At 42.2% G+C, this 18763-nt stretch overlaps 1 protein-coding gene across 2 annotated transcripts in view; it reads right to left on the minus strand.

Annotated features, from left to right (window-relative positions):
* Positions 1 to 588: 588 nt before the first annotated feature.
* The window catches only part of STOML3 (stomatin like 3), a 39181-nt gene continuing 21006 nt past the window's right edge, over positions 589 to 18763 (minus strand). For both annotated transcript variants that reach the window (XM_030200410.1, XM_030200409.1), the window contains 4 exons: positions 16784 to 16866; positions 8169 to 8372; positions 6707 to 6841; positions 589 to 2728 (listed from right to left, as the gene is read on the minus strand). In XM_030200410.1, the coding sequence (XP_030056270.1) occupies positions 2534 to 2728; positions 6707 to 6841; positions 8169 to 8372; positions 16784 to 16866 (617 nt within the window). In that variant the 3' untranslated portion in view covers positions 589 to 2533. The remainder of the gene's footprint in view (positions 2729 to 6706; positions 6842 to 8168; positions 8373 to 16783; positions 16867 to 18763) is intronic.

Raw genomic sequence — 18763 nt, forward strand, 5'->3', positions numbered from 1 at the left:
GATAATGGTATAAATTTATGGAAATGGTTATTGGAAATGAGTAAAGCACAATATAATAGCTGCAATGTGATAGTGAGTAACCCATGTGGTAATATGAAAGTTATAAGGGAGTGAATGGTGAGATTAGTGTGATTGGGAAGAATTGTGAGATCAATATTGTACACATTTCTTATATATAAGCTTACTAATTAAAGGTTTAAAAAAGGAAAGTACTAAACATTAAAAAGTATGGTACTTACTAGATTAATATTCAATTATACTGTAACTAGATTGGAATAGGGATACTCCGTGACTGATTTGTACATTAAATTCAGTGGGGATATCCTAAAAACCCTGACTGGCTGAGTGTGCCCCGAGGACTGGGTTAGAACATAAAAACATAAGTGTTGCCATACTGGGACAGACTGAAGGTCCATCAAGCCCAGTATCCTGTTTCCATAGTGGCCAATCCAGGTCACAAGTGCCTGGCAAGATCCCAGAACAGTATAATACATTTTATGCTGCTTATCCTAGAAATAAGCAGTGGATTTTCCCAAGTCCACCTTAATAATGGCTTATGGACTTTTCTTTTAGGAAGATAGCCAAACCTTTTTTAAACCCTGCTAAGCTAACTCTTATACTACATTCTCTGGCAACGAATTCCAAAGCTTAATTACATGTTGAAAACCTCTGCCCTAGACCATCACATTCCTCTGCAATCAAAGCTGACGGTAATTAGTAATATTTATGAAAGATACATAAATAGCAAGTAGCTAAAACAGTTTGGAAACAGAAGTCGTTGTTCACAAGTTTCATATCTATGCTAATTTAGCTCATTTTCCTTATACTTTTTTGCATGACAAAGTTGAAATGTACACCAATGAATTGTGGTGAAAGTATATTTCATAATCCATGTGAATTTTAGTTTATCTGAGTATAGAAGATTAGTTCCAAAAATGTAGTTAAATAGTTCAAAATGTCAACAGTCAAATAAATTTGTCTGCCAAAGCATTGTGTTGCCTCCCAGAACTTCAAACCTTGGACTGGATATCAAACTTTCTGATGAGCCTAAAAGGCCAGTACTTTGTTTAACCCCGTTTCCTGAGAAATGGGGATGGATGTCTGTCATTTAAAATAACCTATGGAAGCCCATACCATGCTGCCAAATGCCAGACAGCGAGGTCCATGAAAAACATGACCCAGAACCCTTCACCCAATATTTACTGTGGGCCTGGTAATTTAACACCCGCCTTGGACCATGGATGCTACAGGCCAAAATCAGCCATGCTACCCATTTCTTTCACTTTGTCAGCCAATAAAGGGGATTTCATCTTCCCTCATGCCATGATGAAAGGAAGGAAGCCCTGCCCCCAAACCCACCTTTCAGTGCCAATAACACCCTGATAAATAGGAACAAGTTCTCAAACACGATCAAATCCTCACCTCTCAAAAAGCGTCCATCCTCCCACATAGGTATTAATCCCCACCCCCTTCCCCTCATCCTTTCCCCACATCTTTGGAACCATGCCTTACCATTCCAGAGGGGCTTGAGGGACATCAGAACCTTCCTGCTCACTCCACTGCCACTTCACATCATTACATTATAAAGTGAAGTGTCCCCAGTGGTGTCATTTGCCAGCAGCAACTGTGTGAGTAGAGAGAACTCCGATGTCTTTCCTAACTATGAAAATCCAGTTCCTTCAGCATAATAAGACACGTTTCCAGAGGGCTGGCCTATGGCAGTGAACACAACCACACACACTCCACAGCATAACATCTGAGCCAGGGGATGTTGCCCATTCAAGGGTGGGATTGCATATAAAGAGGAATGTCCATTGGGATGAATGTTTGAGGTGGGGAGGGGAAGGGATGAGTACTGCCTATTCGGAGGGAGACACTTTCTCTTACCCAGAGTTAAAAGGAAAAGAAGTCCTCCATTATAATTAGCCAAAAGTGAAAAAGTCAGTTAACATGGGAATTTGTAGGCTGCAGCCAACATGACATTAAACCTTTTCAACATCCACATTACTGAAAGCAAAAATTTAACTGTACCTTCTGTAAATACATGTACATAGCATGGTAAGTCCTAATTAAATAGGTATATAAACAAACATGCTTTATTACATGGAGCTTTTTGCTAGAATACCGCCAACTGCCCACACTGCAGAATAATGCTTTTTTCTATGCTGGTGGATTAAGCCTTAATTTTAAGGCAAGCTGCACAAATAAAATGCAGTCAACTTACTAGAAGCAAAACTGAATGTAGGCATCCAATGCCAGTATGCATCCACTAAATTTTACTTCCAGGTCACAAACCTTAATATATGAGTAACTGGCTTATTTTAGATTAATTTGTTAATAGAAATAAAGCACATTTGAAAGGTGTACGCAATCCTGACAAGTTAGTTTTCATTGATATTGTTTAGTATCGTTGATGTGATCAATATTCACGATGTGATCTAGTATTCCAGACTCATCACAGCCAAACAAGAACCTACACTAAAAGGCTAAGCTTCCAAAAAGCGGGATAGCAATGCAGAAGAAGCATGGAAGATTATTTGCTCCTGTCAATAAAATTCTGCAGTATGTCAATAGGCAAGGGGAACACAATTGTGGAATTATTTTCAGCAGCGACAGTGGTCAAAGTTTGCAGGTAACGCAACTGGAGTGCCGCTGGAGATTCGGTAATCACCATGGCGGCCTCCTTGAGAGCTCGGGAAGCATTCATCTCTCCCTCCGCTGCTACCACCTGAAAGGTTCAAAGAATTAAGTATCAGCTGCGATAGCAGAATTACAATGCAGTTACATGTTGAGAATCATGATGAAGACTAGTTTCAAAGACTTAAGCAACTGCTGGAGGTCATTCAAGTAAACTAATTCTCAAGGCACAAAAATGGCCTGTTACAAAATACTGACTGAAGTGTAAAAGTATACACATTGACATGTTGGCATACGTGTACAGGGGTGCAGTTATGGTGGAGCATTCATGTAGCAGCAAAACAAAACAGTGAGGTAGACTCAAGAAGGATATCAAAATTGATTATGCTGGCAAAGCGTCCTTTGCATTACGGCAAGAATTTCCTACTGGGGATCACACAGCGGTTCGGCAGCCAGGATCTTCACATCTTCTTTAAATTTTGTCTTCTCAACACAAGAGATCCACTTGACCCCTGAGGCAGGCCTTTGTGCCGAAACACGGTCGGTTTTATGCCTTCTAGAATAAAAGACTTTTATATTTTGATATCCTCTTTGAGTCTACCTCACTTTTTTGTTTTGCTGTTCACGTTTGCATGAGGGACCCTTCCTCCTCTTCTTTTTCCGGGAGCAATCATTTATGCATGTAGATTATTTAAAAAATGCTAGTCTGTGCATACACTTAAAAGTAACAGGCGTGGACATTTTCACCTTCTCCAGGTCCTTGCCTGCAATGTGAGCATGCTTTCTGACACTTACACTAGTATTTCATAAAGACAAGTAGACCCTTCTCTATAAACTTTACTTAGAATGGGCACCTGAAACATGCTTACACTACCCCTTATAAAATTACCCTCTTAAAGTGGGTAAGAATAAGAGTGAATCCTCTCAAATCAGTCATATGTGGGACACTATCAGGTGAATTTTAGAAAGAGAAGGGCGCCCATCTTCCAACACAAATCGGGAGATGGGCGTCCTTCTCGCAAGGTCGCCCAATTCGGCATAATCGAAATCCGATTTTGGGCGCCCTCCACTGCTTTCCATCACGGGGACGACCAAAGTTCACGGGGACGTGTCGGCAGTGTAGCGAAGGCGGGACTAGGGCGTGCTTAGGAGATGGGTGTCCTCGGCCGATAATGGAAAAAAGAAGGGCGTCCCTGATGAACACTTGGCCAACTTTTCTTGGTCCCATTTTTTTCATGACCAAGCATCAAAAAGGTGCCCGAACTGACCAGATGACCACCGGAGAGAATCGGGAATCACCTCCCCTTACTCCCCCAGTGGTCACTAACCCCCTCCTATCCTCAAAAAAATCTTTCAAAATACTTTTTTGCCAGTCTCAAATGCCATACTGAGGTCCATCGCAGCAGTATGCAGGTACATGGAGCAGTTGTAGTGGGTGCAGTGTACTTCAGGAGGCGGACCCAGGCCCATCCCCCCCACCTGTTACACTTGTGGTGGTAAATGTGAGCCCTCCAAAACCCACCAGAAACCCACTGTACCCACATCTAGGTGCCCCCCCTTCATCCCTAAGGGCTATGGTAGTGGTGTACAGTTGTGGGATTTGGGGGGCTCAGCACCCAAGGTAAGGGAGCTATGCACCTGGGACCTTTTTCTGAAGTCCACTGCAGTGCCCCTAGGGTGCTCGGTTGGTGTCCTGGCATGTTAGGGGGACCAGTGCACTATGAATGCTGGCTCCTCCCACGACCAAATGGCTTGGATTTGGTTGCTTTTGAGATGGGCATCCTCAGTTTCCATTATCGCCGAAAACTGGGGACGACCATCTCAAAAACGACCTAAGGACAACCATCTGTAAGGTCGACCTAAATTTCATGATTTGGGTGTCCCCGACCGTATTATCGAAACAAAAGATGGACGGGTTGCCCCACCCCTTTACGGGGCTGTCCTGCGAGGACACCCTCATGAAAACTTGGGCGCTCTGTTTGATTATGCCCCTCTATGCACATCTTTTTGGCCTTCCAAAGGGTGCTTCAGGGATATGTTTGAAAACTATGCACTATGCAAATGGTTTAATTTTTTTTCAAATTATGCATTGTAGGCGGGCTGCACATGCTTCCATTTTTAATCTGCAGCCATGGTGCAAGCTAATATTCAAACACAAAGTACACGGATACCTTGCATTTGAAGATTGGTTCTTTTAATGTAGGGTTAAAAGTATGAATATGCTTTTACAGTTAAGTGCCCTATGAGAAATTTACTCTTACATACAGTAAGATACAGAATCTGACCATGTCAGCACTTTTCCCCTTACATTAGCAAAATGGTTGGCATTACTGGAAAGGAATATATTTTCTTATTCACCCAGTATTGAGGGTATTGATGTGGACCTGCTCCTCCTGTTTTTATGGTTAGCATTTGGTGTTCTTACATTTATCATTGTTACCATAAAACTGATGTTTGAACAGTGAAATAACAGTAATAAAGAGATATGGATAAGTTACATGAATAATGGCTAAATATCACAACTATTTATATAAATTCTCACCCCGCCCCAACCCAGTCCTAAGTCTACCCATATAGTGAATTATAGGATCAAAATGTATGTTTTATATATCAGCAGATTTGAAGAAAACCATTTATGTGGTCAACACCCCAGTGCTAACAATATTCATGGGTTTTGCATAATAGCCCAGCAATTTCTATAAAAATATTTATTAGTATCAGGTTAGCAGCGTGTAATACAGCTGATAGGATATTTTGATTAGCTGTGGACAATAAATTTTTCATCTAAGAACCTGTAATCAGAATGGATATGGATAACTTGGAAATTTCCCTCCCTTCCTTATCTCTTCACTCATCTAACTCCTTCAATTTTGCTTCTGTTAAAGCAGAATATTCAGAAAAAAACACTATATTATTATATATTCCCTTTGTTAAAAGGACAATTAAATTGAAGTAGTTGATACTACACTGCTATGAAACACTAAATAGCAATGGAACACCCTTTCCTCCTCAGGACAGGACCAGTGGGCAGATCTGGGGACTGCTGGGTTACTGCACAATGAGTGAAGATCCCTAAGGTTCTTTCAACTCCAAGGAGTATGGGATCTTGGGGCTTAAAAAACCATCTGGCAATTCAGAAAAAGAGACATCTGTTCCAATTGATTTGTTCCAAAAATAAAGTTTACTGAAACAATACTATGCACAGTCTAGTCACCATTTCTGCCCCTCCCTCAACACGTCTGCTCACAACTGTCCATCTAGGTGTGGGCTTTTCCATTCACTGCACCCCAATCTCTCAGAAGGTGGAAAGATCTCCACAGGTAGCAAAAATAATATCCACTAATGCAAAATGTCAAATCAATGTAAATCTCTTTCACACCAACTTAAATATGGAGGAAAAAGAGACTTCAGAGACCACACAAACAATCTTAAATTTATAGGCTGAAATTATCACGGTCCAAGTCTCAACCATTGGTCTTAAAACAAAAACCTCCAGTATAAAGTAAAGCAAATTTTAAATAAAGCATGCTTTAACACAACTATCCACTGCAAGCAATAAATGAGCAAAAACCAGCACCTAACTTAAAATCCGCATCATTTTGAAAAAGCTATATTGGAGGGTGATCCTTTTCCATGCACTGTAATATGTTTTAGTGCATTTACTGTATCTATCTGCCACCATTTATGGAGTTTGTCTATGAAAGAACCAGTTAAGTGGCACCCTAACTGAAATCCACATACTTTAGACAAATAGATCTACTGTACTAGTATATAATACTACTGGAGGTCCATGGCACCCTCTTCTTTTATAAATAGGAATGTTTCTTGTTGGAATTATAACATAAAACAAAAGAAATTAAAACCTTAAACAAGGCAAATTGAGATCACTCCCTGTGACATTAACAGGGCAATGTTCAAACTGTTTTGATTTTCTGTAAAGTCAATGAGTGAATGTTAGTCAGAAATTCAACTTCTTGGGCAGACATGAAAGAAGGAATAGTGTTGGCTTCACGGGGTTCCTTCCTGGTGGGGGAGGGGTTGATTGATGAGGGCCAGCCCTCTTTCTTACCTTAGCCCTTGCCTCTCGAGTAGCTTCTGCTTCAGCAGCCATAGCCCTTTGCATTTGCAAAGGGAGACGCACATCTCGGATTTCCACGCGGCTTACTTTGACGCCCCACTCATGAGTGGCACTATCAAGTATGGCCTGGTAGGAAATAAAACTGCAGAATTAGAAGGAGGAATATAAGCATGGTATAGCACAAAACTATTGTGCCTGAATTTTAAAACATAAGAACAGAAGAATAGCCATACTGGGACAGACCAATGGTCCATCTAACCCAGTATCCTGCTTCCAACAGTGACCAACCCAGGTAGCATGTACCTGGCAGAAACCCAAATAGCAGTAACATTCCATGCTACCAATCTCAGGGACAGCAGTGGCTTCTTCCAAGTCTCTCTCAATAACAGACTATGGATTTTTCTTTCAGGAACTTGTTCAAAACTTTGAGATAACTTTGAGGTTCTGATGAAAGTACATCTCTGTTGGGGAGTGAGTTCTATGTTACCTTCACCTAACTTGGATTTATTCATTTTACTCTTTCTGAGTTTCTTTATCAGGAACTTGCTAGACTGTGTCTCCACGAAGAGGTTTACCCTGATAGAGGCAGGGGCGTAGCCACGGGTGGGCCTGGATGGGCCCAGGCCCACCCACTTTTGCTACAGGCCCGCCCCGCCCGCGACAGCCCCCTGCACTGACCTGAAGCGCGTTCTCCCTCCAATCCAGCACCGGCGATCATAGCCAGCCTTCTACCACGTCCAGCAGGAAGTTGCAGAGTAGGCGGGACGCGCCTGAGAAGAAGCTCCAACGACGCGCGCTGGACGTGGTAGAAGGCTGGCTATGATCGCCGGTGCTGGATTGGAGGGAGAACGCGCTTCAGGTCAGTGCAGGGGGCTGTCGCGGGCGGGGTGGTCGCGGGTGGACACAAAATGTGGTGGCGGCGGCGGCGGCGGGCGGGCGGGGTGGAGAGGAAAGAGGTCTGTGCCCATCCAGTCCACCCAAAATTTAATCGCTGGCTATGCTACTGGATAGAGGTCCTTAGGACACAACTCAATTCTTGGGGGGGGGGGGGAGTTTGGAGTAGGGAAGAGGGTTTTACAAAAAGGGAGAACTTTGTTGTGCTTTGAAATGTTATCATTTTAACCTGTGGGTGATGTTGTATTGCTCTTCTATAAACGTTCATAAAAATTATGGTATTAAAAATGTTTTTAAAAAGTATATCTTCAACACTGAGAATGCCTGAAAATTGAGGGGTAGATATTCAGATTGATTTAACCAGTCAGGAGAGGTTCCTGCCCAGTTAAACCATGGTGAGCTGGCCATGCCCAGATTTCACCCCAAAACAAAAAATTGGAAAAATTTGGAAATGAGTCAAAAACCTTTTAACTGTGCACATCCCTAATCTCAAATGTAACAATAGGCAGTCCTTAATTGAATCAAATGTATTATATTTTTTGAATCAGTCTCAGCTTACCTGAATGCTATGGGCAATCTCTTCTCGGTTAGACAGGATGCTAGACAAACAATGTGTGCCCAAAACATTCCTCAGTGTGGTCTGGGCCAACTGGTGAGTAGCTACATGGACATTTGAGACGTTGGCCACTGACTTGATAGCATTCTCAATCTTATAAAAGACAACGCCATCCACATTCGTAGTTACAGAGTCTTTGGAGAGGATCTAGATAAGAAGAGCAGCGAGAGGAAAGATAATTAGCACAGAGGGAGGGGCATCTTTCAAAGAATGCCTTGCCTTCCATTTTCCATAAGATCCATAATACTTTATAGTAATAGGATAGAATGATGGCACTGAAAACTGGGAAACTTGTATAGATAAAAGATGCTAAAATGATCAAAACTAAAAGGCAACTCTTCTTACGTAACTGACGTATGTTTTCCTAGGAATCTAAGGCTTCTGTCTTGTTGAAATTTCTCTTGGTTCTAACAGCTTGACTTCTCAAATGTTTCGTTTCTCTCAGACATACAGAATTTTTTATTTATACTTTTGCCAATAACATCAAGTACATATTAATCCATAAACTTGAAAGGATCAGAAAACTCCAATACAATCAAAGAAAAGAAAGGAAAAACAAACCAAATTTAGTCCACAATGAATAGGGGTCAACTCAGAAAATTATTATTTAAAAAAAATATCTAAAGGAGGCAGCATGAACTAAGAAAAACTTGCAGCTGGTTCGCATCTTCCTCTAAGGTGCTACATCAGAGCTTACTAGTACACCAAGTCCTTCCCTGGCCACAATAAAATCAATCAATTATTTAGGCTACAAAAAAATATGTGATATAAAATTTAACAGGAAATTTCACAATAAATGTGGCATCCAAAGCTAGAACCCTAGGCCTAAGAGCCAAGAATTCTTTCCTGCGCTTCTGTGTCACTTGTGATAAATCAGGAAATATACGAATATTAGAGCCAAGAAACTGATCATTAAAGATGACAAAAGTATAATTTCAAAACATAATCCCTAAAATGTTCCAAAGCAAAAATCACTAAGGGGGGTCATTTACTAAGGTGTGCTAGCATTTTAGCTCACGCTAGAAATCAGCTGGTGCTAAACGCTGAGATGTCCGTTATATTCCTATGGTTGTCTCATCATTTAGCGTGAGCTAAAAATGCTGGCGCACCTTAGTAAAAGACCCCCAAAGAGAGCTGTCCTAGCTATTATGACCTCCAAGGAGCTTTCCAGAAAAGTTGTTAAATCCAATTCATCTGGGCCATCTCTCTCCTCTCCAACTGGGGTTGAACTTCCAGGCTCCCCCCCTAAAGTCAAATACTGAGTTCTTACAAGAGGGGGCATATTTTCAGATGGTATCTGTGGAAACTCACAGAAGTATTTACACACCATCTCCACAGGAGAAACAACTGGGGACCTGGAAAAATTCAAAAACCTCAGGATGTTCTTTCTTGACTGATTCTCCATATACTCTAACTAGTCATATCTATTTCACTGTTTACCTCAAGGCTTCTCAGTTAGTTATGCTTCCCGGGTGGGTAAAAGGGGAGGTGGATTGGCATATATTCATTCATCCTCTCTAAGGGTTAAGGAATTTCTTGTTCATGGTCTCCCATACACTGAGCTTCTCCCACTGGAGATAAATTCAACAGTTACATTTCATATTCTTCTTTTTAACTGTGCCCCCCTCACTAAGTGCTGATGATTGGGAACTTGTATATCAATCTTTAGCAGACGCTGTTCTGAAGTTTCCAAACCTTTTGATTTGGGGTGATTTCAACCTCCATCTCAATGACATTACACAACCACGTTCTCTTAGATTTTTGACATTTCTAAATGACATTGGAGTGTCACAATATGTTTAAAGGGCCTACCCATATGGCAGGCCATACTCTGATGTAATCAAGACCAATTCTACTAATACAATAAACTGCACCAGTCCTCCAGCTATGCCAGTTTCCTGGTCTGACCACTATTTTCTTTACTTTAAAGCATTATTTCATAAATCAGTTTAACTGTTATGCCATCCAATACTGAAAGCAGATGTCTGGGGAGTCTAGACCCTCCCTCTCTCTCTCTTTCACCTCTGTCCCATTATTTCCCTCTAGAATTTTCAGACCATCCACTGGAGGATCAGGTCTCAGTTTGGAATGTTGTCTTGGCGGAAGCATTAGATAATGTTGCCCCTATAAAGACCATTATGACCAAGTCAAAACAGACCCAACCCTGGTATCACCCTGATTTAAAACTCTGTAAACAAGAAGTACGAAAGGCAGAACATCAGTGGCAAAAAGTGAGAACGAAAGAATCAAGAAACAAATGTAAACAATGTCAATACTACTTCTTGACTCAACTTAGATTGGCTAAAATATCCTGTTTTTCCACACAAATCCGCCAAGCTTCAAACTCATCGAAACAACTTTTTTCTATCTTCAAAAAACTCAACCGGAGTCAAGGAATATTTCACCTTGCTTGGACTCGGATGCTTTAGCAGCCTTTTTTGTCACCAAAATTGACAATCTCCTAGCAACCTTTTCTTCCACTAATGATGCATTATATGATGCTCCCACTTCAAGCCTATCAGCATCCTGGCATTTATGTGATCCTCCATCTCTCACATCATTTCAGAAAATTTTGTCAAATTTATCTACTACTTATTGTTCTCCAGACCCTATACCCTATCTTCACTCTATGATAGTAAAAATTCTTACTGAGGGATCTATTCCAAATGCCTTAAAAGAAGCTCTGGTTAGGCCCAGTCTAAAAAAAGCTTTTCTTGACCCCCTCTCCCTGAACAAATACTGTCCAGTCTCTAATCTTCCATTTCTGTCAAAGATACTAGAAACAACTGTGTTTTCACAACTCCAGTCATTCGTAGAATCTATTAATGCATTACATCCAAGACAATCTGGTTTTAGGCAGGGTTACAATACAGACTGCAATAACAGCTCTTCTAAGCAAGTTGCACACGTGATTAGAACAAGGTCATATTGCTCTGATTATCTCACTGGACTTATCCACAGCTTTTGATTTAATCACAACCTTCTACTGCAGCTTTTATGTTCACTTGGTATTTCTGGTACTGTATACAAGTGGTTCACTTCTTTTCTCGAATGTCGTTCTTTCAGAGTAGCGAGCAAAACAGTGAAGTAGATCCGAGGAGGATAACAAAATAGTCTTTATTGGAAACAGCTAAAATACGACCCAACACGGCCGTGTTTCAGCCCGAAGGTCTGCCTCTTGGGGCCGGATGAATCTCTGCTGTTATAGCACTCACATCACTGACATTTGCCAGTAGAACAGCTATTGCTTTTCAGCGCTTTCGTCAAACAGAGGATAATCCAAGGATTTTAGTCAGGACCTTGTTCATACTCTTCTTAAGCACTCCGCTATAACATGGCCGTGTCGGGTCATATTTTAGCTGTTTCCAATAAAGACTATTTTGTTATCCTCCTCTGATCTACCTCACTTTTGTTCATTGCTCATGGTTACGTGAGCATCACTCCTCCTTTTTGCTTGTCTTGTTCCTTCAGAGTAGTGCAGCACTCCTCTGTTTAACAATCCCGCTTCACCTCATGTGGAATTTCGCATGAATCAATCTTATCCCCCTTATTGTTCAACTTGTTTGTTAGCCCATTGGCCCTACTCATTCAGTCTTTAGGGATCAACTCATATTCTTATGCTGATTTCATATTAATTCATTATGTGAATCCTTCCTCCATTGATTTTAAACCAATCCAGGACTGTCTCCGTGCGGTTGCCAGATAGTTTCCTGAATACCATCTGATTTTAAACTCAGATAAGACTTTCACCTCCTGGATAACAGCACATAATTCAGTGACATCACTAATTCCCATATTATTTGATGTACAGATCACCTCAGTAACCTCTTTCAAATATTTAGGAGTGATTATAGACTCCACTCTCACTTTCAGTTGTCAGATTTCAGATGTGGTGAAAAAATCATTTTATTATCTTTGACAGTTACATTCAATCAGAAACTGAATAGATCAAGAGTCCTTACGGATTCTGTCATATGCCTATATCACGACATAAACTAAAGATATCAATAGGGAACTGGTTCAATCAAATAACTTTTCATGTATAAATACAGAACTCAGTTATAAAAATGTAAGCAAAAGTCATTCAAAAAAAGGAGGAAAAACGCCTCAAGAGAAAGCTTCTCCCACAGCTGTAAATGGGGCAAAAGCTACTATTTCATCATCATAGGCGATGCAAAAAACCTCCTATTTTTTTGTTATTTTTTGAGAAAATATTTCTTTTACTATTTCTTTTACTAAACAGAAAATCGCTCTGCCAAATGGACTAAAAAGTTTTATGTAGCTTGGGTAGGCTCAAAGCCTATGCCTATATCACAACATGCTATGACTACTGCACTATTATCTACTAGTATAAAAGGCCAGTTTCGATAGGAAATGAAACGGGCGCTAGCAAGGTAATCCCCCCCTGCAGCGTCCTTCCTGTCTCCCCCCCTGCAGCCACCCATCTGGTCTCAGGACCCCCTCCCCACCAACCCTCCTCTGCCCCTGCAGCCACGCAAGTGCAGCAGCCCTCCTCTCTCCCCTGCTCCCCCTGCAGCCACCCATGTCCAGCAACTCTCCTCTCCCCCTGCCCCCCCTGCAGCCACCCATGCCAGCAACCCTCCTCTCCCCCTGCAGCTACCCATGTCCAGCGACCCTCCTCTCCCCTGCCCCCCTGCAGCCACCCATGTCCAACGACCCTCCTCTCCTTTCCCCTTGCCCCCCCTGTAGCCACCCATGTCCAGCGATCCACCTCTCTCCCCTGCCCCCCTGCAGCCACCCATGTCCAGTGACCCTCCTCTCCCCCTGCCCCCCTGCAGCGTTCCGTCTGTCTCCCCTGCCCTCCCCTGCAGCCACCCATCTGGTCTCAGGAGCCCCTCCCCACCTCCCTCTTCCCTCCCCCCCCCGCAGCCATCCATGTTCAGCGACCCTCCTCTCCCCCTCTAGCCACCCATGTCCAGTGACCCTCCCCTCCCCATGCCCCCCTCCAGCCATCCATGTCCAGCGACCCTCCCCTCCCCCCTCGGCGCATCACCCAAACCCCTACCCCCCCCCCCCCCCCAGTGCATCACCCAAGCCCCTACCTCCCCCTCGGGCACATCAACCCCCTCGCCACCCGCAGCCGCCAATACTAACGCTGTCTGGCCGCTGCTGCGTCTCCTGTTGAGCAGCAGCAGCTGGTACAAAAAGAAAAAAGCCAAAAAAAGATTTTAAACCTGAAACACGGCTCCGTATACAGCCATCTGGCACTGGCTGTCATCTATGCAGCCGTTCCTCCTCTCCCCTCTGACGTCGCTGTGCTCCTCTGGGGTCTTCCTGCAGGGGCAGTGACGTGGAGGGGAGAGGAGGAGCGGCTGCAGTGACGACAGCCAATGCCAGATGGCTGTCTACGGAGCCGCGTTTCAGGTTAAAAATCTTTTGGCTTTTTTCTTTTTGTACCGGCCACTGCTGCTCCACAGGAGAAGCAGCAGCGGCCGGACAGCATTAGTATTTGCGGCTGCGGGTGGCGAGGGAGTTGATGTGCCCGAGGGGGGTGGGGGGTAGGTGTTTTGGTAATGCACCGGGGGGAGGGTCTTGGGTGATGCGTCGAGGGGGGTTAGGGGCTTGGGTGCTGTGCCAGGGCGGAGGGGCTTGGGTGTTGCGCCGAGAGGGGGGGCACTGAGAGCTGATTGGTAGGCAGAGGGAGGAGTAGGGAAACACGCTCTTCCCCCTGCCTGGCTCGCGGTTTTGCAGGGCAGGGGCTTGGGTGTTGCGCCGAGGGGGGGCACTGACAGCTGTTTCCCAGGCAGGGGGAGGAGTAGGGAAACATGCTCCGCGTGTTTCCCTACTCCTCCCCTTGCCTTGGAATCAGCTGTCAGTGACATCACTGACGTCAGTGCATTCTAAACTGCCTAGCAGACCACCTCCGAGGGAGCCACAGTACCAGGCACATTAGAACGTTGGAGGTGAGAATTATTATATAGGATATCAGTATTACAAAACCTAATCTGAAACGACTTCAAACTATGCAGAATATTGCGGCCCGTGTCATCTGCTGGGCCTCCAGGTATGATAGGTCTACCCCTCTCTTATGTCTTCTCCACCGGATCCCGATCAAATTTAGAGTGAAATTTAAGGTTCTTACCCTAACACATAAGGCAGTTCACAATGCTACTCCATCTTACCTTGAAGCCCTGACTATCCCATATACACCTGCTCATACTCTTCGTTCATTAACAGATAATAGATTGGTCTTACCTTCACCATCTAAAACCAGGTGGGAATCAACCTGCACGTCTGCTTTTTATTTTCTATCTTCTGCACTGTGGAATTTTCTGATATTTCCAGTGCAGTTGGATCTCCGCAATGGTTTCTTTACCCCTTAGTTTCTCCCTTTTCTATCATTCTCTTTTATTCTCTTTTTTCTTTTATTGTAAATCACTTTGTTTTATGTAAAGGCGATATACTAAATTTTAATAAACTAAATAAACAGGGTCTTTGTTGTTGTTTTTTGTTGTTGTTTTTTTTTTTAACTAGAGCAACACCAATACTGCACACACACCGTAGAGGAAGGGAAGGGTAAGAAATTTTGACCAGCTACCAACCTCCCAGCTCGCTCCCAGCCTCTGTCCACTCAAAAATTACAGAAAGCCTGCCTACCTCTCCCACTCTGCAACCATCCTGCCAAAATCTGTCCAATTCCTAATCTCCTCTATTTATAGATCAGGCATCAATATTAATATTTTAATTTCTTTCCCATATCCTTAACATTCCCCCCCACTCCACCCCCCTTTCTGTGACACCATCGCTCGGTGGTGCTTTGTCACTCTTAAGCAACCTGCGTTAAAACTAAGGGCGTCCATATGTCTATATGAGAAACTGTTTATAAAATTTCCTCCTTGTAAAAGTGTACATGCTGACATACTTCTACACAACCCTTGTGTAGGCATTTTCAAGGCTGCATTTTGAGTGCAGCATGGGTAAAGTAACAATTTACAAGGGTATTTTATAAAATATGCACAGTCTTGTGAACTTTATGCACTCCTGAGCAAGTGTAAATGTTCACACTTTCAATCTACATGCAATTCTTGCCTTTTTGCCCTAGTATTTTATGGTAAGAAGATACCTATGGGTGTCTTAATAAAACAGGCTACACATATTCACTTTTTGAGGCTTCACACTTAGACATCTTGTTATAAACTTAGCCTCTTACAGCAAGCATAATGTCCACTCCTAAAATCTAAGTGCAATTTCTTATATGAAGTGTTAAGAGCATAGATTTCAGTTACACAAAGTAGCCACTGGCACGTAAATGAAAATAGAATTAAAACACATTATCACCCCTGAAGAAGACGCGAGGTGAAACAGCGGCCGTGTTGAGCTTGAAGATAAGTCAATTTTTTATGTCATTAAGACTGGCTTAAATAAGTGGTGATGTAGTCGTGTATATACCACACAGACTTTGCAATTACCATATGTTAATTTTGGCTATTAATGCACTGTAAGTGCAAAAACCTACCACAGTTTGGTAAAAGGGTACCTAAATTTTTAGAAACTTAAAAGTTGTTGGCCATTCACTTGCCTAGATTTATAAACCTAATTTATGAGCCTAGTGTTGAAAAATCTGACCTAAGCTCTTACATTTTCCCCCACCCTAAATCTGCCATTGTTGCCACCCACTTTTCAAGCTTCTAAATTTAGGAGTTTGGTGAAAGTTTGGCTATAAATTTAGGAACGCAGGTCTAAGAGCTAAGTTAGAAGCTTAACTCAAAGTAAAGGAGTATAAATCATTTGAATATTGGGCCTATATGTTTTACATAACTTTAATTACTTCTGCTCCTTTGGGTTTCCAGCTCAATTGGAACTATTGGATAATGCAGCCATGAGCCTTCATGTGAAACTACCTTTCCCCAAATTTCTGTCTTTTCCCATTTTCTTGTCCCAACAATTGCACTAATACTTCTTGAATGAAGGCCAAAGACTGCAGCTCCCTCTTGAACATGGAAGCAAAGAGTCTAAGGCAAAAGCTTTAAATGTTATTTCACATTTGCTTTTGTGAGCTCAGTAGGAATATACATTCTTTGACAAGATATGTGAACATTTCTCATGTGGTTTCATGTCTTTTTGTAACTTGAAGTGGCAAGGAAAAAATGAAATTTGGAGACTTTCCTGTGTTATAAATAGTGTGCACCATCACTCAAATAATGCACCCTAGTGCTTAATAATGTGCACTATTTATCAATAAATGCACTGCTAAAGAATAGTGCACATTACTGAGGAATATGGCATACTACTGGAGTGATAAGGCACACTATTTGAGCAATACAATGCACAACTCACTATTAAAAATCTGAAAAACAAAAATAAAACAAAAAAATACTGTAAAGAACACAGGACACGAAACCAAATGAAAATATTGGCCTGCAATCCCTTGGAGCTCAGTAGCCAATAAGCTGTACACACTTGGCTTTGGTTACTACAATTCTTAGGATGTTGTATGCTCTAGAAAGGAATATTTTCTTCCTTAAATAACATCTTTCTTTGTGTATGTTTACTATATGTTTATTCTATGTTCAGTGTTTTCAGTATCACATTGTTACCTCTTGTGGAGGAATGGCAAAAGAGATAACTCTCAGGTCAACCTTGATAATGGTATCGGTACATGGAAGTATGAAGATCAAACCTGCAAAAGTAAAAGAAAAATTATTAATGCATGCAGGAACCAGTCTAGTGGTGGGTCCAGTGCACTGCAGACAGGTGGACTCAGGCCCATACCTCCCCCTGCCTGTTACACTTACTATGAGCCCTCCAAAACTCATCAGAAATCCACTGTACTCACATACAGGGTGCCCCCTTCACCCATAAGGGCTATTGTAGTGGTGTGCACTTGGGGGTAGTGGGTCTTGAGTGGGTTTTAGGGGGCTCAGCAGACAAGATAAGGGAGCAAATGTGAGATGTGTACTTGGGAGCATTTATTTGAAATCCACAGCAGTGCCCCCTAGGGTATCCCATTGATCTCCTAGGATGTCTATGGGGTCAGTCTACTAAGAATGCTGGCTCCTCCTACATCCCAATGGCTTGATTTTGTGCATTTTTCACTTGGACTGTTTCTTTTCTTTGTTTTTTAAATAGACCAAACATTTAAAGACAGATATCACAAAAAAATCCAGCAAATAGACATTTTTGAAATTAAAAGCGAGAGACATTTTTCTGTTTTGAAAATGGCTATATTCCTCACTTGAATTTTGGACGTTTTTAGCAAAACATTCAAAGTTGGACTTAGACATCATATCAAAAATACCCCTCTTTGTAACTTTGTAAGTCTAAGTGCTTTGAAAATGAGCCCCTTAATATAGTTGCTTGGACTACTGTTTGAAAATCTTTAGGCTGGAGATAGGCCCTCAACTGATGCACCACCTTCATTTTCTGCCATGGGCTCATTTTACTAAGCTGTGGTTAAGCGTTAGTACGTGCATACCACAGCTTAAAAGGGCTTACTGTGGGACACACTGAGGCGTAGAGGAGAGACCTAATGGTTGGTGAAGTGGGTTGTGGACCTGGGGTACTGGGTTCCATTCCCTTTTCAGCTCCGTGTGACCCTGTGAAAGTCACTTAGCCCTCCATTGCCTCAGGTACAATATAATACTAGATTATGAGCCCATTAGGGATAGTACCAGTACCTGAAAAATTGTAAACCACTTATGTCTAGGTAGTATATATTGAAAATAAATAAATAAACAAACACAAATAAAAGCCCAATGTGCACACACAAACCATGCACTAAAACATTTTTCTTTATTTTTCTCAGATGGGGCATTTATTTTTTGGGGGGGGGGGCAGAGAGTGGCTATTACAGTGTGAATCAGTTAGCGCTGGCACATTTCCACACACTGATTAGTGCGTGAGCCCTTACCACCTACAAAATAGGTGATGGTGGTGGTGGTAAGAGCTCATGTACTAATTTTGGATACTGGCCATGTGCTAATGGCTCCTCAGCCCAGCGTTTTCCCATGAGGAATTTACTAGAACCCTGAAAACCTCAGCGGTGCTCCTTGCATATAGAGAGTATTTAAATGCAAGGGTTTACAGCACCCACCTCGTCACTGGTTCTCCAAGGGTTCAAACGCCAATTTACAAACAGTACTTTACTATTTCGAATTCTAAACTTTTGAATTTCCCCACAAATTATATCTTCATCACTTCTTTAAGTTTATATTATTTCAAATGCACTTGAAGTATAACTTTATAGATACAGATATGGTTCTCCAAGCAAGTGGCTGAGAAAATAAATGCTAAAGAGTTGGCGTTTTAAAATACAGGAAAATTCAAGAAGAGGAACACAGAGAGGAATACCAGATGAAACTGAAAGAAGCCAAGAGAGATATACATCTGGCAAAAGTGCAAGCGGAAGAACAAATGGCTAGAAGTGTAAGGAGGGGCGACAAGAATTTTTTCAAGTATATTAGTGAAAGGAGGATGACTAAAAATGGAATTGTGAGACTGAAAGATACTGTGAACCGCTATGTGGATAATGATGAGGAAAAAGCAGACGTGCTAAACAAATACTTCTGTTCTGTGTT

Source organism: Microcaecilia unicolor, chromosome 4, assembly GCF_901765095.1.
Source record: "Microcaecilia unicolor chromosome 4, aMicUni1.1, whole genome shotgun sequence".
Lineage (NCBI taxonomy): Eukaryota > Metazoa > Chordata > Amphibia > Gymnophiona > Siphonopidae > Microcaecilia > Microcaecilia unicolor.